Source organism: Nipponia nippon, unplaced genomic scaffold (genome assembly GCF_047370975.1).
Source record: "Nipponia nippon isolate SJK-2023a ecotype South Korea unplaced genomic scaffold, ASM4737097v1 scaffold_1, whole genome shotgun sequence".
Lineage (NCBI taxonomy): Eukaryota > Metazoa > Chordata > Aves > Pelecaniformes > Threskiornithidae > Nipponia > Nipponia nippon.
In genome coordinates, this window is record NW_028262290.1 from 128,630,190 (window position 1) to 128,648,510 (window position 18,321).

Consider the following 18,321-nt stretch of genomic DNA (forward strand, 5'->3'; position numbering starts at 1 on the left):
GAATTAGGGCTGTACGAATAGTCCAAAGTTGAGCTGTTAGGTGGAGGAGGGGTTGTGGGGTGCTGCTGTGTCTGCAGATTGTTCAGGAAGACTGGGGGGCATTGATATGTCTCAGATAACATGTATTTAATGAAAATCAAGATTTACTTACACAAAACAGCGCATTAAATAATTGCAAAATCAAAAGCATCGAAAGCTGTGGAATGTATAGGCAGTATCAGTCTACCCTTGCTGTGCTCACATGCTAATGCTGTGGACTTCAATTCTGTGTTTGTGCCTTGCTGCAGAAGCACAGCCTCATGAATTTCACAGGCAGGGGCTGTGCTGGGAATGAATCGCGGGGGGGGGGGGGGGGGGTACAGTGGAGAAGGCACAGATCCCAGTTGTTGATGCATTTGTAAGTGAATGAAGAGGAGCATTAATTGCAGGATGAGAAAGTGATGTCTGCGTGTTAAGGCTGTTCAGTTTGAAAGGCTGTGCTGTACTTGGGCACTAATCTGTATATTACCTGCTTGCAAGCTGTGGTTTTAGGCAAGCACCTTAAACCAAGCTCTTTAAAAAGTAGTCACAAACTTAGTCTTCCTCATTTCTGAATACTGGATTTGAAATCTTTGTGGTTTGTGAAGTGTGAGTGCTCTCAGTGGTATCTGAAGTGCTGCACCAGCCACGTCTCTGAGAAATCAGGTCTAGGTGTCTCAAAATGCACAAGCCAAGATTTTTCTTTTAACTCTCTTAATTGGAAGCTGGGGAACAGAGGTTAAGTGTATTTATCCTCTCCATTTCATAAAGATACAGAAAATTAATCTACTGTGTTTCTTTCAGCTGGAAATCGAATCTCTCCTTTGAGACAGATGTACAATGTTACATTTTGTCATAATAGATGAGCATTAGGGAGCAAATAAAGAACATCTGTTACCACAGCAAGGTTTGAAGAACACTTGCCGTGTTGCAAGACCTTTTTGAACAATGAGAAAATAGTTTGTTGAATAAATAACATTTCTGAACAACAATCTCCTCTGTGCAGTAAATTTGCATGTAAAAATTTTGTATGTGGCTTTAATAGACCTACTGTAATGTATTTGCACAAGGGATTGAATTAAGTAGCGTAGACTACTTTCATCCTAGCATTTCTCACCTTGTGAGAGCTTGGCTTTGCAACTTGCAATGTCCTCTAATGTAGCTTTGCTGGAATGTTGTTAGAGACCACTTCACAGTTTTCCTGCTGTGCAAGCTATCTTACAAAGGCTGTTTGCTTTGACTTTTTTATTCTTTCTTCAAACTGGACCTCACAATTACTGAAGTCAGTATTAATCTTTCCACTACTCAGTGGCTCTTACTTGATTTTTTTCTCATTATTCTCTATTCTTAGTTAAAGTGTGTATCATATGTTACCTAGACATAGTTTTAAAAATTTGATTGGTACATCTCTTGCATCCCCCTCCAGGGGATCCATGTTGCTTTCAGGTATGTATTTTGGATCACGCGTTGCTGTTACAATATCTTTATGTTACTTTGTTATAGACCTAAGCGACCCATTCTGCACATTCTGAAGATATAACCTATTCGGCCTATTTGCAGACTTTTGTAGAATAAGTTTTCAGTCATGCAAGCATGCTTAGTTTTTGAATTCTTGAGATATTTTCCCACCAAACCTCAAAGCTGCTCTGTGACCTCTCCTATTGCAGTCTTCCAACTGGGCAAGGGACCTGAAGGTGATGGTTTGGATGAAGGCTCTGAACACCAAAGAAAATTGCTTCAGTGACTCCAGTCTGGGGCTGGACATTTAGATTGCCTTCTGTTTTTTATCTTGTGACAGTGCTTCACTTAACGCTAATAAACCTGTCCCCTGAGGCTATGAACGTCTTGCCACCAAGTTGTCATACCACTTATGGTCTGTGGAAGTCTAAATATTCAAATCATCTCTCCCTGTTACATTGTAGCTAGATAAGCAATCAGTATTCCTAAATATGTTAGGTCAGGAGGGGAACAGTAAATAAAGAGGCACAAAGATGGTTGTTTATAGTATACAAAATGATGGAACAAAAGTTTATATTTTAGTATCTTGAAAATCATAATTTTAGAAGCATTTTCTTTTTTGTGTTACTCTGTGAAGAGTCGTAACACCTACCACAGTTATATTTTTATGATGGATGTACAGCTCAGCATCCTGGTGCACAAATACATCTGTCTACCTTCCATAATTGCACTGACTTTAATTGTGTAAATACTTGATGGCAAACTACTGAAAAGTAGAAAAGTAAAATAATTAAGTCTTAATTAACTGCATGTCCAACTTTTTTGTTCTTTCCAAGAAGTCCTGATTAAAAAAATCAAACCCTTCTTTCAGTTAGTCCTGCATGTGAACTGTTCTGGGGAGGCTTCTTGCTTTATAAAAAAAAATCGTTTTTTCTGTTTGTCCTATGCTTTTTTTTAATGCCATCAGAGTCTATTCTGCAAGCAAGTGACATGTGAGGAGCAGGACAGATGAGTGTGATCCCAGAATGTGTTCTTCTGATTACTAACTTTTTTCATGTGTTTTCTTTAAAATACCATGCAGACTCTTATTGCTTTCCCTGAAATCAGTGTAATTCATGAAAATAAACATCTGAATTATCTGTTGTTTTCTTTTGAATAGATTTAGTTGCTATATTACATTGATACTTAAATACTAACACAACACATTTCTGTTTGTTTAACCCAAAATTTTCACTGCATGGAGCTCAGCGTACATGAGTGTGTGGTCAAACTCAATCTGATTAAGGTTTGGCAGTCCACGAGTATTTGTTGTGCTTTCTTCTGGGTCAGCTGGAAAATGTAAGAATCGTGCTGACACTGGAAAACTATTGGTACAGTAATAACAGATTTTGGAGGACAGTAAAGACCCTCCAATGTTACTCCACTCTACCTGTGTTTCTTTCATCTAATTCTGAAGCTATGCAAGTATTAAAAGTCCAAGCAATGACAGTCACACAGCTCAGCTGTTGAAAGGCTATCGCTGCAAAAATCTCGGCCGCATGAAGCTCCCTTTGTTTGGATTGCAGATGTACCCACTCGCCGAAGGCGTTTCACAGGGGCTCCTTTTACACTGGCTGTATCTTTCGGCCGCTTCCTCTTCTTTTGACAATGATGTTGGCTGCTGTTTTCTTTCTCGAGCTCTCTTAACTTCCCTCTGGCAGCAGTAACAGTCAGTTGCTGTGAAGAAAGTTGCTCTGACGCTCTTTAAGAGAGAAAATGAAGCTGACTTATGAAAAGGTAGAAGTGTTCAGTAGCTTGAGGAGTCCGAGAACCTCGTGTTGCTCTCTGAAGCTCAAGGAGGTGGTGGCTGAGATGTGGCAGAAACTATGAAGTTCTGAAAGGGAAGGGACTTCTTATATTGACAAGGCAGCGAAGTTCTGGAGGATGGCTTGGACTTGATTGTGGTTTTCCTCCCTTTTGTGGCCAGTGTATCTCCATGTGGTTTTTGGTTTGGTTTTGTTTGTTTTGGTTTTGGGTTTTTTGTTTGTTTGTTTGTTTTTTTAAACAAAATAAAAACTGTTGTTGAAGCATCATTGTGGCTGGTCAAAAGATACTCCAGTCCTGGCCCTCTCAGATTTTTTTTTTTCACTATTCTGTAGATCTTCTACTATGCATTTAGCTTATAAATAGGAAGAAGCTTTCTCTCAATAAGGTCTTATTCATTATTTTTGCAGCAATAATTTTCCAAGTATCCAAGTTTTCAATAGGAAATTATCCTAGATTTCTATTACTGATTGCTTCAAGTCATGTCTCAAACCTGCTTTTACTTTACAGACTTTTTCTGTATCTCCTCCTGAATGTTGACATATTTTTCTATCTAAGGAAAAGTTTTCTTCTGCATCTGTTCATTCCCCAGTGTAGTCTGAGAATTTCTGCTTGCCACTTTAAGTACTTCCATGGTCATCTTCTCTAGATAAAAAGTGGATCATTTAAAAAGGAAGAACTTCTGAAGCTAATACTAGCCCTTAGGAAAATAATTAAATAGAATGTAATTACAGTAGGATGGCTGGTTATTCACAGTGATTTATGCCTGGGATCTTCCTAATTTCTGCAAAGATCATTCCTAAAATTATTTCAGTATACTGGTTGTTAAGACAAAGTTTGTTGGCTTTTTTAAAATGCAGTCTAAAGATCTTACTTACATATTTTGCTCCTAAATAACATTTGAGAGCTTCAAACTGAACAACAGGTGTCTGTATTGCATATGTGAAAACACTTTTGCTTTATTTGCTTATATTATGATATTGTCCAATCACTAGCACATCTTGTACAATACCAAAGGAAAATACCATCCTTGACAGTCTAAAAATACAGACTACAAACAGAACAGTGGAAGGCAGTTCAGTACTGAAGTCAAGTACTGTGAGCGAAGATGAAAATGTCTTGTCAGTTCTGTTGTATTTCTTTTCTGAATCTATTTCCAACTAGTGATGCGTAAGTAATGTAGCCGCTGTGTTCATTAGTCTTCTGAGGACATTTACAAATAGGAGGAGCTCTGGTGCAGAGTGGCTCAGAAGGAGAGTCACAGCAAAAGCTCTTACGAGAGGAACCCAAAGGTGATGTGCTGAGACACGGCTGTGTGTAGTTATATGACGCTTTATGGATGAAGGAGGAGCTGCGTGGCTGTTCCCTTGCCGTGTTTCCTGCCTAGTCATTCATTACCGATCTCTTCAAGAGATGGTTGAGATGCTAGCTCTTATTCGAATGTAAGGATACTGACACCAATGAAGCAGCAGCTGGATTGCAGAATACGTCCAGGTATTGGTGGCTAATAGCACATTTAAATGTGCAATTGCCAGATAGGGACTGATATAATTAAAGCTTCCAGGATAGTTCTGTAAATCAGTGCATCTATTGAGTTGGAAAATATGTCTCTTGGAAAATAAAGTTGCTAAAAGTAAGCATCACTGAGTTTTTCAGTAGCTTCTGTACTAGATTTATTAAATAAAACATGTCTTCCTAATTGTTAGTCTTGTGAATGCAGCTTCACAAAATGAAATGTAAGATTCAAGGAGGAAAGAAAAATTCGTAATACTCCTCCCTTCCCCCCTCCCCCCTTTTTTTGCAGATCAGAAATCCTGCTTTCATATTTGCCTAGATGTGTAAACTTACTAGGCTGTACTAGCAAAGTTGGCGATGAAAGGGAAGATCTTGTTTAATATTTTGGTTTAGTGCCCCAACATGGAAGAATAAGTTGGTTGGTTTGGAAGGTGCGGTTTTAGGGGAGTGTCATTTACATATTGAGTTCTTAAGTCCTAGTGAAGATGATGGGTACTTGTGTTGTATTTGATATCTCTGGCAAGTCCCCAAATCCTTTTCATGCAAGCTCTATGACGTTAAAAGAATTGAAATATAAGAAATCCTATATTAAACAAATGAAATATTTGAACAGTTTTAATAAACACATTGAGACCAGGCCCCTGAAGATCCAGTGTGATGGTTTTTTTTTTGTTGTTTGGGTTTTGTTTGTTTGTTTATACAAATTGGGGATTGAGGTACACTGCACTGTGTTTTGAAAGAGCAAACTGCTGCATAACTGGCATTTGAAGGCATTTGAAATGTGAGAAATGCCCTGGTTAACCCGTCAGCAGGCTGAGCTTCACAGAGATAATGTTGCATTGGCAGTGTTGTACACTGAATTATATGCATACAAGTGTTCAAACTGTCTTTAAAAAAAACGTGAAGCAAATCATCTTTAAGCAAAAGGTATTCAGTAAATGTGCAATATATTTTCTAACATTTATTTGCAATGATCTGGAGTAGAGCTGTACCCCAGAGCATGAAGGCTGTAACCTTACTCACTGTTGCATGGTAGGAGTTTGAGAGGTTTGAGGGAGCTTTATGGCTCATGGAGAGCATCTGAAGGGGGAGGGAGGAACGGTAACGTTTTCCCCAAATGCTACGGAGTAAAGAACAGCCTAGAGGGGGAGTATGTCCTCAGATATAAGGCTGTTTGGAGAAGCTGTTTTATGAAATTTAAATCATTCCTGGCAGCATATCTTCTTGGAGAAATTTAAGGGGGAATTATCTCTATGTTAATTTAAAATATTATTTTGTTTAATGTATCTAGAGCTATAGATTTCCTGATTCCCACATTAATAATCCATATGCATTTTTTGGTAGTACGCTTATTCTGATTATTACTTAAAAACTTCGTCTTTCAATCTAACGATTTTGGAACTCCTTTAAGAGTTGTTTGTTGTGGGGAGAAAAAACAAGCTTGGTGGTTCTTATCTTACCTAAGTCCATCAGAGATTTAAATCTTTTGTCAAAAGTCAACTTTGTTTTTTCCTTTGTCAGAGAATCTACATTTTTTTTGTGCATTTGAAAAGTTAACTTATTTTAGTGTCTGCATATTGCACTAATTTAACTATGGGATGTCCTAGACCTAGGGTTTCTTGCCTCTTTGGGTGGAGGATCACTTACGGGGGGGGGCAGGCGGTCAGATATTGTGTTGGTTTTGTTCTTTTGAGAGGACCTGTGTTACTTTTAGGTATCACTTCAAATTTCTTTAGGCATTTCTCTGCCTAATGCTGATTTTCTTTCTTACCAGAAAAAGCAAACACTTTCAGATATTCTTTTCCTTTAGTTCTAGCAAGTTTGATTAACTTACCACAGGGAAAACCTTTTGTACAGTATCTTTTTGTATTTATTCCTGCTCTCTTCTGATGCGGTTTTTAGGCTGTGTGTTAAAGTACCAAAAATGTCAGTGAACAACTTAGCTGAACCCATAAACGCAGCTTGGACTCTAAGCGTGTTTTCACTAGAGCTTAGGTAACTGCCGCCTCCTTGGAGTGGAAACATGCATTTCTCCCCTTCTGCTGGGCTTAGTGCTTCTGCTATCTCAGGCTTCGTCATCTGACGAAAATCACGATAGTATTTAGAAACCTAGTAACTCCCTTAATTCTTTTAAAACACTTCAAAGACATTTGTATCCCAAAATTAGAAATCAGTTAGACTTCAGAAGTCCTCATTCCTTGGTGGTTGTCTATAGATGTGAAGTCCAAGTTCTATGCAGAATCTGATACAGCACGTTATGTTATGGTACATGATATGGTGCAGTACACTAGGTCCTTATGATGGTTGAAAAAAGCAGATAATTTCTGGTAAGATTAAGTCTCTTAAACTTTTGTTAGATTGTGGGTGTTTTCTTCAAATGGACTTGGACTTTCTTCCCATTCCTTCAAACTTATTTTTCAAAAACTTTTGATCTTGGAAAACAGGATGACGTGCAAAGCTACTGCAATTTGGATAAGGAAAGAGAGAAATCCCTGAAACTGTAGCCAGCAATTAGACCTCAGGCTCTGTCTGGTGGTTGGAAGACCTAGGGTCAAAGTGGGAGTTTGAATCGAGCATCAGCGTTCGTATTGTGTCCTCAAGCCTGAAAGGGATGGATGGACTAGAAACTGATTAACTCAGAGAACTGACTTCAAATCTTTGGTTTGCTTAATATATACAACCACAGTTTTGTACAGACTGCTGAGTTTCTTGGTCAGGTTGTTCAGCTGGACTGGGAGAGACTTCTTTGCTGGTGCCGGTCTGGGAGACTTGGGTCAAAATACCCTGTCTCTCAGCTGGGTGTTGTGACCAGAGGCCTGTTTGACATTTTGTGTCTTAGTGACCTTCAATCCTTTGTGTCTTACTGGCCTTATATCCTTTTTTTATTCTTTGCAAAGAAAAAATTGAAGTTTGTTCTGACATAGCAATATTATGTTTAGCCTGAGAAGTTAATAAGCTCTGACCGTGTGATAGCATTAACGTTACCGTGTGATATCATATATTGCTCTATGAACTCTTTCCAACAGTATTTCCAAACTGTTTTTTCAAAAACATATAATTTTGTCTAAGCTATCAAATCTCAGCAGTTTTCAAATAAAGATGGCTAAATTTCCACTCAAGGTATAAAAAAACCCTGTAAGGTAATACATGTGTGTATATACATATATACATATATGTGTGTGCATATATATATATGTATATGTGTGTGTATATATGTAAGAAATTAAATCATTAAGCTTAATCATTAAGTTTTCTTGTTTGTTGAAGTTCACTGGAAGTTAGAAAGTAGTTCAGTTTCTTCCTTCAGGAAAGAAATCCCCAGATCCTTCTTTCCTTTTACTATTAAGAAAAAAATTAAAATCCAAACCCAAGCTTGTGTCCCTTACAGATGTCTGTGTGACCTTTTTTCCTGGGGGCAGGGACAGCTGTTTCTTGGGTATGCTTTTAGAAGCAGAGAGGTGTGGTTGTTACAGTCTAGATCATAAAAGGAGGTCCAGGAGGACCTGAAGTGGGCTAGGTGACCTGGTGGAGTAGAGAAGATTTATTCCCAAATTCCCAGTAGAAGAAGCATCATTCTGTATACCTAGGCATTATAGTCACCGATCACAAGGAAACTGGAGGCATGGGGAATAAATGTAGCCTCTTTCTCTATTTTAATAGAGAATTTCAATTATAGTGGGAAAATATGATATTTTTGTTGCTGAATGAAGGCAAGGAGTCAGTCTTTCGTACCCAACAGTCTTTTATGTACCCGTGGAAATGCAAAAGATTATAGAGGACTACCTAGTGTAAAAAGTACACTTTGATGGAAGAGTATTATGGGTGCAGTGTTAAAAGAATTTTCTCAAAGGCTGGGCTTCAGCTGGAGAAAAGACTCCTGTTCCATTTTTGGCATCATGCTGTGTGAGCCTAGAATAAGTACCTTCCAATAGTTCTGTCTCTGTACTGGAAAAATAGTTAAGTCTTTCCGTAAATACATTGTAAATCTCTACTTTTCTTATTTTTTCTTACAGGAGCTAGAGTTAATGCCAAAGACAGCAAATGGTTGACTCCTTTACACAGAGCTGTGGCATCTTGTAGTGAGGTATACTTTTTTTTTTTTTGACTGCTTTGTGTTAAAATAAGACATCTCAAATTACCTTCTGTTCTTTGTTCAGTTTTTATAAAGTGAAACTACTCCAAATGTTTGGAATTGCAGAACACTTGCAACAGTTTATGTCTGGAGAGTATATATATCATATGCCTGAGTAGGAAGAAAGGGGAAAACGATAAACTTCCAGTTCTCAGGTTTGCTCTCTGCTCAAATGCCACTACCCTAGCAGAAAGGATTCTGCATACAGTGTTTTTAAGTCCAGGTTACTTCTCTTAAGGTAACTAGAATGGTTCAGCATGAGCAAAGTGGCGATGCAATAAGATTTGGTGCAGCTTTTACAGTGTCATCTTTGCATTTCTTCATTTTTTACATGCTCGTCTGCTCAGGCATTGAAGAAATAAATGGTTCTATAAGGCCTGCAAACATCTTTTTTTAAAAAAGCAATCAAAGAGTAATGATAGTATTGAAAATCACTTTAAAAGTTATAAATGAAATATGTAGAAAGTTTTTTTAAGTCTACCAGTGATACGATTGTGAGAATACAGTAATATAAGAAATTAATTTGTTATTGTTCCTCTACTGTTGATGTCCTAATAAAAATTTTAAATGCCTGTAGAAGATCAAAACAAACAGAGAAATGCTGAGCTTGTTATGTGGAAGAGTTTATGCAAAACTCTGTCCTTTCAGATCCTGAGTCAAATTGATGCTCATTTCAGTATGTCTCAAAAATAAGGGGTTTTTAAGGATTCTGTGTAAATTTTTGTTTGAGAAGATGGAATTGAATATTTTAGTTTTGGCAAGCATTGAGCTTCAAGTATTTGATCCACAAACTATCTAAACAAGCCTTGTTTCAGTTTTTGCTTTTGAATTGTCTGGATAAATTACATTATTTTGTCACTAGCATTAATAGCTAAGTTATATGGAGATTGTGTTATTCAAAACAGTGTTTGAAAATTAATCTCCAAGGGCTCGTTACTCCCAAATGCTATTTGTTCTTCTTGAGGAATTTTTAGGCTGCTCCTTTGGGAGCTGACTGAAGCACCAAATACTGCATTCCTCAGAGCTGAGGGACAATAAAAGCTCCTTATATCAGTAATGCTTGTAGAGAGGAGTGCTGCAGACAAACTGGACCTAAATGATAACTTCAAGAAATGCAACCATGGTGATTTTTTAAAATGTGGAATATTTTAAACAAACTACTGACTGAAGGTACATGAAACATGTAAACCAATAAGTCTACCCTAAAAGCAATGATAGGTGCCTGTCAGAATTTTCTATTTATAAACACGATAAGTCGTAGGAGTCCACATACGTAGATGGAGAGGTGGTTGGTACGTGTAGACACTGTTTTCCAGCTGGCAGACTTACATAGTTTTTTAGGCGTTAGATGAAAAAAGCTGTAATGAAAAAAAACCTCTTGATAATTATTTCAGTAAAACATCTGGACTTACTCCTGAAGCAAGGACAGCTGCAATTAAACAAGGACATTGAAACATACAAAATAGCTGGAATTATAGATTTAGCTGTCAACTGCATGAGTTCAAGCAACTTCGTGTCAAGACTGCCAGGCTCCAGACCTTTATATTGGTGCTGGAGCGTGTCCAAAGAAGGGCAGTGAAGCTGGTGAAGGGTCTAGGGCACAAGTCTTAGATGAGCAGCTGAGGGAACTGGGCTTGTTTAGTCTGGAGAAGAGGAGGCTGAGGGGAGACCTTATCGCTCTCTACAACTACCTGAAAGGAGGTTGTAGCGAGGTGGGGGTCGGTCTCTTCTCCCAAGTAGCAAGCGATAGGACAAGAGGAAACTGCCTCAAGTTGCACCAGGGGAGGTTTAGACTGGATATTAGGAAACACTTTTTCACTGAAAGGGTTATCAAGCATTGGAACAGGCTGCCTAGGGAAGTGGTTGAGTCCCCATCCCTGGTGCTTAGGGACGTGGTTTAGTGGTGGGCTTGGCAGTGGTAGGTTAACAGTTGGACTTGATGATCTTAAAGGTGTTTTCCAACCTAAATGATTCTGTGATTTCTGTGCCTGATGTACTTTGCAAAAAAAAAAAAAAAAAAAAAAAAAGAAACCCTAAGCAGATTCACTAATTCTTGAAATTTATTAATGCATATATGCAGAAAAATGTAAGAAATTATTTTTATGCTGGTACCATAGTGCTTCCTTCTACAAAAAGGGGTAATAGTTGTTCTAACATTTCCTTGTTCCAATTATGATTTTTCTTAATATTTTGTTCAAAAAAGACAAAAGTTCAAAATATTGATTAGATTTTTAAAGTATTAAATCTGCTTGTTTCTTAGAGAATAGAAGCTATTCCCTTTCTCATTTAAATTACAAGCCTGTGATGCAGTATTTTCACTTCTATGTTTGCTCCTATTTTATTTTTTATTGACAGGAGAAGAAATTTGAGCATTTTAAATATAATTTATTGTAATAAATAGAATGAAGTGTTACTTAGCATTCTGCTCATGGCTGAGAATAATACCTAGCTATTGTACCACAGTGTAATTTGAAATTTCCAGCAACTACTTGTGGTAACGTATTCAAAGTGCCAACCATTTATTTGTGTGCTCAGTGTTTGAGTTGGAAGTCACTGAAAGCAATTAGTGAATTTTGGGAAGGTCACGGAGTTGACGTAAAATGCAGTACTCATTGTCATGTTGATATCATCAACAGATTTTTTTTTTATGCATTCCAATTGTGTGCACATATTTTAATGGGATTTGTTTATCTAGCTGTAAGAATTACAGTCTTATTTGTCAAATTTTCAGAGCTTGTACTTTTAACAAAAGGAAATGAATAATTTTTTTGTGAGATGGAATTCAGTGCAACGTTTTGAAACGGTGTTCAGGAGTTTTGCAACAGTATATGTTGAAACTTTTTGTGACCATGCTCTGTTTTATCTGTGGTTCTCTAAATGCACACTTAATAAGCTGTTCTTCTCTTTGCCATTTCTAGACTTTGACAGTTTGCAAATTTTGCTTGGCAAATTGATGCAAATACATTATAAGTTCACTAATCCTTAGCAACTGAAGAAATCCTAAGGAGGTTTATTGAGCTTTGGAAATTAGTTGTGATGACAAAACAATTTGCCAGCCGTCTTAAGGAACTGGATAAAAGACGTGGAAATGGTTGATTCAGTTGAATCCTGTAGGGAATATATTGCTCACATTCTTGAGAACATCCCCAAATCTGGATTTATGAGTACAAAGTACAAATCCCAAAGCATTAGATGATGTTTACAAAAGAACAACTTGTAAATAGTTCTATTCCATTATACTGTCCTTGGATTTAAGGCTGGCATTTCAAATCTTTAAGTGGCTTGGTTTTTTTGTAAATGCTTTCAGGATGCTGTTCAGGTGTTGTTAAAGCATTCAGCAGATGTCAATGCCCGTGATAAAAACTGGCAGACACCCCTACATATAGCAGCTGCAAACAAAGCTGTGAAATGTGCTGAAGCTCTGGTGCCTCTCCTAAGCAACGTAAATGTGTCTGATCGAGCAGGCAGAACTGCATTGCATCATGCAGCCTTCAGCGGACATGTTGAGGTAAGAGTTATTTTGCTTAGCTTGTTTCGCACTCATCGCTCTGTCCCTCACATTTCTGATGTTTAGTTTCTCAGTTTAAGATGATGTTTCCCCATCCCCTCAAAAAACCCCAACCCCTGTTTTGTATTTGAATTTGTCTTGTATGCATCTGTGTACAAAATGGTTGTGGAAAATACATGTTACACCATTTAGTTGGAAGGTTATTACAGCATTCACCTTTCTTAAGTCAAGCAAATTTGCTTCTGTCTTAAGTGGAGTTAAACTAGTAATAAATAAATTTAAAATGGGAAAAAGAAGGTATTTCACTGTTCAGTAGGTAGTGAACATATGGAATATGTTGTCACTGAAATGTGGAGGAAATACATGTAATACGCTCTAACTCCCTAGTTTTCAAGCCCTGAAAAATGACTACCGGGAAATTCCCATTGTAATTGTGTACAGGTAACTGGAGACAAAATGGCAACAGGCTTGCTTTTAGTGATTACCTTTAGTGAATCCCTTAGTAATAGCCTGAAGATTTCAAAGATTCCACAGCTTTGCCATATTCCCATAAACTGGGAAATGTTTTTGTTGACATAGTTTTGTGTTCCTTACAGTCACTTCATTACTGCTGCCAAGGTGGGCAGCCAGTTTTTTCAAGCTTATGGAATATCCAAAAAACAACACATTTAAATCCTTTGAAAATGCATATGTTTTTGTTTGCGCCTATGATTTTCTTTGTCTAACTTTTAGCAGAGTTTTCCATTATGAATAGAGGATTTATTTTCTTTCTGTTTATCTCAGATGGTCAGCTTACTGTTGTCTCGAGGGGCCAACATTAATGCATTTGACAAGAAAGACAGACGAGCTATACATTGGGCAGCATATATGGGTATGTACATATTTCAGTTGATTACTATTGTGGTAGTAAAAAAAAAAATCACCTTCTGTTTAGTGGTTTTATGTATTTCTAGGAAAAATATTTACACTGTAAGCATTGAGGTTATCTGTGTGTCTGCCAGAAAACCATTAATAGTGTACTTCAAATTGCCTTGTAAATGTGTTTGGAATTGGAAGGTGAATCATAGAAAATGCAGAATAAGAGTTCTAGGCTGACACTGACAAAGACTTCTTAGCTTTGGCTAATTGCTTTGTTTCCAGGTAATTCACATGCAACTGCAGATTGTATTTGTCATTGCAGAATATGTTGAACCTGTTTAGAAGCCAAAAAACAGTACCTCATTTAACTTCCAGAAAAGGTCTAAAAATGCCCTTGAACACATGCATTGTGTCATGTACGAGTGGTGAACAATTAAGTTTCAGTATCAATTTCAGGAAGAAGCCAGTTGAGGTGGTTCCATGGTCTTGATTGTTATTCAGTATTTTAGTTTATTGCTTCATAATTTTGTCCAGCCAAGGGAGAAGAATAAAAGCAGTAGCATCAGTATTTTATGAATCTGCATGCCTGGGAATTTCTTCAAAGATGATATGGGGAAATAAGACTTCATTATATGTAATTTTTTGTTCCTGTTTTGATGATCTGTATTTTCTCAAATTTTAAATTCTCCAGAAAATACCTATCTATGTGCCTAAGATACCATCTTACAAAACTTGAGGAGAACAGTCAGGAAGGGAATATGGTCCTATTATTTAAGGCAGCTTTTTTTTTTCAGAGGTGATCTAAAGATATGAACATTTTTGTTCCAGTTATAAGAGGCAAATACTACTTGGAATGACTGTCTCAGTGAAAACCTTTATATATAGGGTTTATAAAGGAACACCTTGTATATTTGACAAGCATTTAAGTTAATGTACAAGGAGAGTAATATCTACACTGCCCCTTCCCTGAGTAAAACAAACTCATTTTACTGTATCTGATATCAATCCAAAAAATAAACACACACAAATTGGGAAATTACATGGACTCATTGCATTGACAGCTCTAAGTCTAGGATAACTCTGCCTTGGAGGCCTGGTCTTAGGCAAAATGCCCCTCAATATGCAGTTTGGTATTAATGCTCATTGTTATGAATGAGAAAATTACTTATAAATAGGCATAATGCTGTGCAATGTGTATGCATGGGGGTTGGTTCTTAAAAACAGACTTAAGGTTGCTAGTTAAACATATTTCTCATCTGTGATTCTGTGGCACTGAGTATCTTATGTAACTGCTTTGGAGTTGTTACATTTATCCAAGCAATGTTTCCCAGTCTTGCCAGGAGGGAGCAAATGAAAGCAGTAACTTCAAAATGGGAATACAATTTTAAAGTTACATAGTGAGCAAAACAAAACATCAGTACCATGTGGGGCAGTACCTATTTAAATACAGTTGCCAGAAACCTTACCCTGACTTTTGGGGGTTGATAATGAGTTGTTCGTTGTATGAAATGTGCTTTGGTCCGAGGACTGAGAATTCTGGTCTTCACAAACTCAAAACTACACATTTAAAAATCGGGCTTGGTTGTAAAATCTCAATGGTTGTAAAAGTGAACTTCTCACGAAAGCGTGGATTCACACAGAAGTGGAATTATTAACTGTTCGCTTTGCACAACTCTGTGTTTCAACCCAATTTCACATTAGTCTTACGTCCCTGACAATGCAGGTCTGAAATAATCTGATAGCAATGTAAAATAAGGCTGTGAAATCCATATGTGAAATGCTAAAAAGAAGAACAGGACCCTGTTGAGCTGTCTTCAGAGGAAAAGACCAGAAGGTGCCAGTGAATTGTGATGTGATTGTCACAGCATTAATACTGTAACTTATGATTTGAAGCTGTATGATATTGCACTTCAAGTACTGATACCAGTACTTGAAACCAAGAAGTTAAAGAACAATCCTCATTTTTGATTCAACATTCTTTGCGCTATTTTGTATTAGTATTTTGTAATCTACTTACGTATGCAAAGCAATGTCTGTGACAGGCCGTCCAGCCACCTTACTCAAGGTGATTATTTGCAAAATTTTGTTCAATGAAACTTGTGCGTGAGATGGCAGAGACCTGACAAGCGTCAATGAGAGGACAGAGATGTTTTCTGGTTTGTGGTCACACAGATGAGAGAAAAGTCTTCTCTATTTTTCAGATAAGCTACATTTATTCCAATTTTAGTCAGTGCTATTTCATAGGCTATCAACAGGAAACTCTGTTAATGAACAGTATTTGCGTGGGAAAAATGTAATTTTTCTGATGTGGATCAACCTAAAAATCCTTGCAGACAATAGAGTAGAAAAAGTTTTTGCAAGTCTTCAAACAAGGCAAAAAAACCTGTGACATTCTCTCTCACAATTTAGAGCCATTTTACACTGCTCCACTTGTTTGCAGAAAGCTTTAAAGCTTTTCCTCCATATGTAACTGACCCTAGAATAAAAAAAGAAGTTATGCTTTTCGTCACTCTACTATAAATAACTTTCTAGGGCTATATCCATTGTTTCCCTTCCTTCCTGCTTTTCACCCGGCTCCATTGCTGTCCAGCTGCAAGGCTGCGACTGAAATGGACTTTCATTCTTGCGTGCTAGCGTCGCCATCATTAGTGCATCGGGATGTCTCCTCAGCGCTTCCCGCTTCAAGTATCTTGCTCTTCTGTGCGAGTGTCTTCCACTGATTGCTGCTTGCGTTTTCAATGCAGGTCAGGGATTTTTTTTTGTTTTTTCTTCTCTTCAAAGTTTTTCTGTTCTGTTCAGTGTCTCTTCCTTTCACTGCTTTCAATATTTTCTGTACTTCTGTCTCTCACATAGGGCTTGTTTTCATTCTTGTCCCTGTTATATTTGGGTCAGAAGATGAGTATCATGTTTGCATTTCTCTTTCTCTTCTTCCCTACAATACTGAAGTAATTCAGAAGTGAAATATTGCAGCACCTCACATTGCACTGGTAAACTCTACGTTTCTGAACGTTATAGCTAGGTGAAATGTCGCTTTTTATGTTGTTGGGCATGAGCATAAAATAGGTATTGTGGTGACTGAATGTTTATCAAAATAGCTCTGTCTGTATTCCTTTGAGCAGACACTTCCTATTCAAAATTTCGCAAATTCTCTTAGTCACTGAAAAACCAAAGATCCTCACTTTTTATGAAGCACTTACGCTGAAGGCTGGATTTGATACTTTTTACTTTTACATGGCTGACTGGATAAGCATAAGTATTCAGTGTGCCCCTCACCACTTTTTTAACTAAGGTAAGGGTGTCACTTCAAAGCTAAAACAAAGAATCCCACATCTGTCTGTATGGGTCAGTTATGAAGGTAAAGCACTAAATGTATCGTGGTCTATTTAACTCAGTATGTGCTCCTTTATCTGCAGACTTTGTCATGATTATCCATGTGTTTTCCGTGATTGACTTGTTTGGCGGTTAAATTAACAACTGAGCAAAAACGACAGATTTTTTTGGTTACCCCGTTTTCATAGCTTTTCTCTTAGCGTGCAGTGTCACAACTGCGTGCAAGCTAGCAGGGGAGCCTGTGGGCATGGTGAAGGGGAAAACTGGTTGCCGTTTGCGGCAGCGGTGCGGTGTTGGGGCCCCTTGCCCAGCCACAAAGCTGGCAGTGAGAGCGACTGCTGCTACTTCAGGGTGGGCTCCCCTTTTCCACCCTCGTACCTGGAACTCCCCCCAGGTCATCCCTTCCCCACGATCCCGCTCGACTCTTACTCTCCTCACGGTGACTTAGGAGAATAGCTGATGCTTTCAAAAGGCTACGGTTCCTCAGAGGCCTGAGTCACTTCTGAAAATAGAGCTTTGCTGAATCCTGTATGATTTGGTTCAGCATTTTAAAGGCTTTGCAAATAAAGGAGGTTGGATGGGAGGGGGATATATTTTAATTTAAAAATAGAGTATTTTCTTCTTTTTGTGTTTGTGTAATTTTTTCTAAGTTTATGCTGAAGGCTTTAACGGGTGTGTTTGCAGATGAGGCAAAGGTGGAAGACTGACAGTCACATTCTCTCTCAAGTTGTTAACAGAAATTTGCAGTAAATGTTTAATAATTACAAAGTTATTTCACCTCTCTAGTTCTCAAATCTTCCCAAAAAATCCTTCTGTGAAGAAGACAAGATTTTTTTTTTTTTTTTTCTAATAGACAAGATTATTTTTGCCGTATAAATGCTGTGATTATTGGAGGGGGTATGTGGAAATACTCTCTTCTGGAGATGAATATTTTATGTTGCTTTTATAGTTTGTGATGCAATTAGAATACAAGAGCAATTCTTTATTTTCCCTATCAGGTACAAATGAATAATGTCGTCTTCATGTTATAACAATTGTACAATTACTAAGTTTGTAAACTTGTGCTGGTTAATATAAAATGCAGTCTCATTCTTTTTGTCTTTATTCTTTTAGGTCATATTGAGGTTGTGAAATTACTTGTGGCCCACGGAGCTGAAGTGACATGCAAAGACAAAAAATCGTATACACCTTTACATGCTGCAGCATCTAGTGGGATGATCAGTGTAGTCAAGTATCTTCTAGATCTTGGAGTTGATGTAAGGAAGAATAAAACAAAGTGATACTTATGTTTTTGTTGTTTGAAATGCTCTTGTTAGTATTGTAGGACGCTGTTTATTTAGGAGCAGGTTATGATATAGTGAAAACAGTATTTCCAAAGATCTTCACTGACATGCTTTTTTTGCTACAGAACCTCATTCCCCCAAGTAACTTAAGAACCTTGCAGATTTTGCATAATTATTTGGAAATAAATTGGTATTTAGTAGGTTTTTTGTTCATTTGGTATTTCTTACTCTTAGTTCATTGGACTGGAGCTCAGGAAATAGGAATTCCGTTCCTAGCTTTGCCACACAATCCTTTTTGAACTGCAGGAAATTAATCTCTTTTGCTTCAGTTATTTGTAAAATATAGATGTTACTGACTTTCTTATACCGCATAGGTTTTGGGAAATACTAAAAATTGTGAGAAACTTCAATGCTAC

The 18,321-nt window shown here is 37.5% G+C and overlaps 1 protein-coding gene across 8 annotated transcripts in view; it reads left to right on the plus strand.

The window, feature by feature from the left end:
• The window catches only part of ANKRD28 (ankyrin repeat domain 28), a 138,500-nt gene that overhangs the window by 69,144 nt on the left and 51,035 nt on the right, over nt 1-18,321 (plus strand). For all 8 annotated transcript variants that reach the window (XR_015707824.1, XR_015707823.1, XM_087772068.1 and 5 more), the window contains 4 exons: nt 8,808-8,878; nt 12,234-12,434; nt 13,218-13,305; nt 17,736-17,878. Coding sequence is in view for 6 of the 8 variants with exons in the window: in XM_087772068.1 (XP_087628194.1) it covers nt 8,808-8,878; nt 12,234-12,434; nt 13,218-13,305; nt 17,736-17,878 (503 nt within the window). In the remaining 2 variants the exon portion in view is untranslated. The remainder of the gene's footprint in view (nt 1-8,807; nt 8,879-12,233; nt 12,435-13,217; nt 13,306-17,735; nt 17,879-18,321) is intronic.